The sequence below is a fragment of the Vollenhovia emeryi genome, unplaced genomic scaffold (genome assembly GCF_000949405.1).
Source record: "Vollenhovia emeryi isolate VEMERY1.0 unplaced genomic scaffold, V.emery_V1.0 DF941047.1, whole genome shotgun sequence".
NCBI classification, from domain to species: Eukaryota; Metazoa; Arthropoda; class Insecta; order Hymenoptera; family Formicidae; genus Vollenhovia; species Vollenhovia emeryi.
The window spans coordinates 308-6,270 of NW_011965319.1; the positions used below are offsets into that span (position 1 = coordinate 308).

The 5,963-nt window shown below is 35.3% G+C and overlaps 1 protein-coding gene across 1 annotated transcript; it reads left to right on the top strand.

Annotated features, from left to right (window-relative positions):
- The first annotated feature begins 1,578 nt into the window (after positions 1-1,578).
- On the top strand, positions 1,579-4,236 carry LOC105571193. Its single transcript, XM_012028667.1, has 4 exons — positions 1,579-2,872; positions 3,046-3,165; positions 3,435-3,552; positions 3,865-4,236. Exons 1-4 carry the CDS (start codon positions 2,729-2,731, stop codon positions 4,128-4,130), a joined length of 648 nt encoding a protein of 215 aa, XP_011884057.1. The 5' UTR covers positions 1,579-2,728; the 3' UTR covers positions 4,131-4,236.
- Positions 4,237-5,963: the final 1,727 nt, after the last annotated feature.

Here is a 5,963-nt window from a genome sequence, read left to right on the forward strand (position 1 = left end):
CAATCACGATGGCACATGTACCGCTTTAATATATAGAATAAGCTTTATAAAGATCTGCTGATTAAAAAATCATTAACATTTCGCGCGTCATTGATGTAACATAAATTAACTGTCGCAAATCGTTGTGTTGTCGAAGTGAAGCATTATAGCGCACGGCGTTTTAATATTATCGTTAATCGTACTCGATTCGACGACACGACGCGAAGGAATGTCCGGCTTATCGAGTACGAGGGAATATGCCTCAATAAAACGAAGGGACTCGCAGACCGCACGCCGCAGATTGCCGCTAAGGGAGCTCGCCTCAGATGGGAGATCCAGATTAGCGGTGCGCGAGTAAACGAGAACGAGAACGAGCGGAGCAACGTGACTCGCGCGAATTGTGTGATGAACGGGCCGGTGCTGCTTGACGACTTCACCGTGTTGATCGCGAGTCAATGGACAGCCGATCAAAAGCTGTGCAATTGACGCGATGGCGCAGCAAGAAGATCGGTCGGGAAAATGCGCTTAATTACATGGCTGAATAATTTCATTTTTTTTTATTTCTCGTCAGCAGCACGTGCTGACGTATGATTACGTTATGATACGTACATGATTCGAAACTGATTTTTGATCCAGTAAAATTTTTTATTGGTAACGTATCTATAAAGTTCTAAGAAGCGAAGATACCGCGAAAGAAACCACCGTCGAACGAGAATCCGACAGTGAATATCTCATTCGACCTTATTAGAAATAAGAAATAATATTCTTCTGAAGCTGCAGAGTGCAAGAATGTGGATTGTAAAATGTGCTCTCGATATTTTATAATAATATTATAAATAATGTTACGAGGAAACGCGCTGCAAGATTTCTCTATTTTCGCTTGTAAATATTCTACCATAACGAGTCTCATCGAGCGATCGTTCGAGTCGCCGGAGAGATGCTCGTAGAAATTTGCTTGCCATTCCGAAGGAGGGCCGGCGATAGAACAGCCTTATTCGTCTCTGAGCTCTGTTACAACGATAGCCAATATGATGCGCTCCATCTCGGCCTTCGACCGCAAATCACGTTCCATTATACGTCCTGATAATCGAACCTGCGAGAAGGATTTCGGGAATTCTCTTCCGCGTACCACGAGATCGTCGTGTTCCGATATACCCCTTGCGGTTTCTCATACCGGTTAAAACTTCGCAACGAGTCGGCTGCGGTCGACGTACAGGCGCGTAACGCGTCTAAAATACGCATTCCTCGAGTCCCTTGTACGTTATTCTAGATGTAACTCCGAATTACACGCTGCCCCGTAGCCGTTTGCAAAAATTTCGCGCTCCACGATACATTACAGGAGGTCGACCGACTAACGACGTTGGGATCCTCGCGACGTAAAACGTAGCTGTATTTAATTAAAACGCAAAAATCACCTAACGTCACGTAACCATGATGGTCAAATTAAATATGAATAATTAAGCATCTAACGGTACTTTTATATGCGTAATTAAATAATCTCAGCGACGATAGCTATGAGATTTATTTTTTGTTTAACGATTCGTTAAGTCAATTTTATTATCTGTAATAAACGATATCGGAAATTTAGGATCAATTTAGAATAGTTAAATTTCGAATCGTTTCGTTTCTCACCAGGATAATAAAAGTCGAAAACTCTGCTCGTTTTATTACTACTACATGTTTATTTCTACCGTTGAATTATTTTTATCTAAAGTGTACCATCACTTAGAATCGAATAAATGGTCGCGCCTCCCATGTTTTTACAGCCTTTTAAGAGACACGCATATACCCCTTTGAGTATAAGAGCACGTTGTGTCACTGCGCGGCAATCGGGTGCGAATTTACGTATGAATTACGCAGCCATAAGCAGAGATATACGTACACACATGAGTACACTACACACCTAGGTGCGTCACGCACAGTTTCCCACACTTTCGCCGTACTCTATAAACGCCCTTGACAATATTCCCAACGTGCATCGATATTTCTTTCGGCTAAGGGATGAAGTTCTTTTAATTAGACGAATCGTTACACAACAATCATCGCGTTAACAGGAATAATAAAGAGCAACGTCTACCGATTGTAGAAGTAATGGAACGGCATTGTTGAACACACATTGAAAGGGTAATAAGAAATGGAGAGGTAATCAATACGTACCTTCTCCTTATACATGAACAATGACACATGTTATAATCTGAATTTTCCACACTTCTGCAAAACATTGGTTGTATTACTGCACTGTTATATCCAAATTTTTTAATTCAAATTTTAAATTCATTAATAGACACGAAATATGAAAAGTGTTACTATTGTACGTAGAAGAAAGTCGATGCGTGTATCATAATAAAGTGATGGTTAGGTATAATAATATAAAATGGTGATAGTTACCCGTAAAACTTATAGTGTTTGACATAAAAAGACATCTATTTTTAAAGAAAAAGTATACGATGTATTTTGCTAATTTTGGTAATACCATTTCTATTGACTTATTCGTTTTATAGTCGAGGCGGGAGAAAATCGAGGAAATTTATTCTCTTTATTTACTATACACACCTATTTCCCCCTTGCCGGTGCTTTATGAATTTTTTACATTTGCTATTAATCCCACGGCAAACTGAACGTCACCTTTACAATTATCTTATGAGTCTAAGAAAGAAAAATTTATCGTCTACCTAAATTCGATACATGGAGGGGGAAACACAGGTTTGCAGCGTTAGGCCTGACATACGCATTTCAGCTTTCGTGGAAGATGGACTTGGGTGGAGAACGGTATTATAAGCTGAATAGGATTTTTCTGTTGTCTCTCGGTCTGTGGCCTGATGACATTTCAACTTTCAAGAAAGTACAAATAATGTTTTATCAAACGTTATTCATATCCTTCCTAATATGTCAGGTATTCAATTTCTTATTCCATATGTATTTTACTTATTTAAATAACTGTTTATGCCAAGTCGTTGTGATACAACAATTGACAAGTCTCTATAATATTAAATAAATACAGTTTTATTTAAATTAATGTTTGTTTACATTTTTGCTATAATCTTTCAATAAGGTTACTGCTTTCAGTGCATTCCATTGTTTATAAAACAGTACAGCATCGTGTGTATTATTAAAATGTTGTCATACATTGTTATGACTTGTGTATCTATTCTGACGTATAACACATGTCTGCTACTCAACGATAACGTAAGTGTTCACTTGGTTTTATAGTATTTGAAATTCTGTTCATATAAGATTTTTTGTTAAAATAATATTTTTTATCGATTTTAGTTTTTCTATTTCCAATTTTACTTAACATCGTATGACATACAATAATTATTTAATATATTAAAAAATATTGAATTAAATATTATAAAAAAAATATTACAATTACGTGAAAATATAAAAAAGTATCCCATAGGACACATAATTTCCCCAAAAACTTACAGAATAAGATAATTTATTTGTGATTATAGATCAAATATATCTTCGATAGAATTCAATACGATTGGAATATGTTAAAAGCTCAGGCAGAATTGGAAGTTTTACGAAAATATGCAAACGGAACAAACTTCCATATAATCTGTGTTTTTCGTAAGAAACAAAATCAAATGTCAATCGTATCAATCAAGTCCTTTTCCTAGTATATTATTTTTATGTGAATGTTAATTTAGTTTATCAGCATTACACATTATATTCATATCATTTATATTCGAATGTTTTAAAAAGTTATGTAAAATTTTTTACAATAATAACATCTTTAGATTGATGTCAATAGTATTAATCTAATATCTGTTGTATTTTTTTTGTCTGTATTTCTTATACTTTTTTAGTAAAATATAAAATATATTACTTTTCATACTACGTCCACTACATGTTGACTATATCATGATTTATTTGCTTCAGTTCTGAGTACGAGCGCTTCGTTGGTATTAGTTACAATAAGTTGTTTTCCCCGTATACTTGATGTGTTTATACCAATGAATGAATCACGTTCGCTACAAATGATAATTACTCTGGAATACTTTGTCGACGAAGAAACATACTTTTTCGCTATTTTGACGCATATGTTCTTAACTTTTTATGTTGGAAGCAATACAATAATAACTATTGTAACAGTGCTCCTAATATACATTTCGCACATTTGCGCTTTGTTTAAAATCGCCAGGTAAAATAAGAATCTTAAATATCTCGAAAAATTACAGGAAGTCAAGGCCAAGAGAGTCAAAGTAAAAACATTAAAATGTGTTTGCTATAAACAATATATTTGACATCGCATAAAACAATAGAAATCTTTAAAATAAGATACTTAAAATAGGAATAGACAATAGACAAACGTTTAGAACAGTTTCTTTGAACATCTTCGGCGTAAAAGATAAAAAAGATCTAGTATATCTAGTATGAAGTAATATATGTTATAATGAGTTAAAATAATTAAAGAAAGAAAAACATATAAAACGTATTATAGTTATACATTTTAATACATGTTAATCAGTCCAATTAACAAAATTACAATAAGGTAAGCTATACAATTAAAATTAAAAATATAAAGTGGCAGCAGAGATGAACGCTGATGTTTAGACATCTTAGAATCGTAAAACGGCCGAATAAAACGGTAAGAAAAAACGTTGCGATATGTTAACTAAAAAAAATTAGGTATAAATGTGAGAATGAGAGGAAATAATGGTCTGATTTATTCTGGTGTCACGTTCCGTCAAGTATGAATTTCGTCCGTTTTTCGGTCAACACATTTAAGTGCTTTACCGGGGATTTGGACTCGATTGTGTGAATCTAATGACTTCTAATCAGTCTTCTGGACCAAAGAGATAGCGATTTCGATAAACTTTGTAACGAGGATCGTCTTTATTTATAAACTTATAATTTAAGTAATTGACCTTGAAATCTATTGGAATTAGTTTGTAATTCTGTGATTTCGCGATTGAGGCGTAGTCTTTAGATTCAAGTTCTCTTAATTTAAGCAGTAAAGGTATAGGATCTTTGTTAGAGTTTAGCGCCTGCTTGATTTGGTATTTAATGCGTTTGATTTGAACTCGTTTTCCTCCTTTCCTTTTGGTCATGGAGTAAGGATGTTGGTTTCTGTCCGCCACACTCTACGTCAGCGATCAGAGAGGAATAGAGAATTCTGTCCGCCACACTTTCTGTCAGCGATCAGAGAGGAATAGAGGATTCTGTCCGCCACACTATTTTGTCAGCGATCAGAGAAAGTGAGAGGGTAGATCTTAGATTGAATTAATTATTATCTTTCTTAAAACAACTCTTACTTTATTCTCAAATGTCCAAAACTTCTTGAAATTCGAATCAACAATACAAGATTTAGGTCCGAGTCAAGACGTTTCTCGGGTTTAGTTTTTAACTCTATTTGTCAAGTTAATGAGTCGTGAGTTTATGGATCAAAGGCAACTGAAGCTCTGAAGCTCTCTAGGACTGAAGCTCTAAAGCTCTGTGTAACTCTCTAGGACTGAAGCTCTGTCCCGAAGATTCTTCTTATATTTATAGTTGAATCCCCCCATGATATTTTAAGTGGAGGAGGAAGGTATTGTTCTCCGTTCCTTCACCGCAACTCTACCCTGGTAACAGTTGTCAATGCCACCGTGGTACCGCTTCGTCGCGAGTTGTAATCTGATAAACGATCGATAAGGAATGTTCCGAGTGATTTCTCAGGAGTTTCTTTTTAAAAATTTAATTTGAATAATTTAGTTAAAATTATACGTCTGTAACACTGGTTATAAACATGTTATTAAAGATATCGCCGTTTTTATTCTTCATGCGATGCGATTAAATATATTGTTTTAGAGAATTTATTTTAATTTATTTACATTGACCCTCATGGCCTTAACCTACTGTAATATTTATGTTTGAAGTCATTAGTTGTTTTTATTCTGAAAACACACACCCACACACACGATGGTGCAAGCGTGCACACGTTCGCGCACAGGCACACACTCCCCCGTCTACCTTTAGCCTCTCTCACCCGCCACACCACT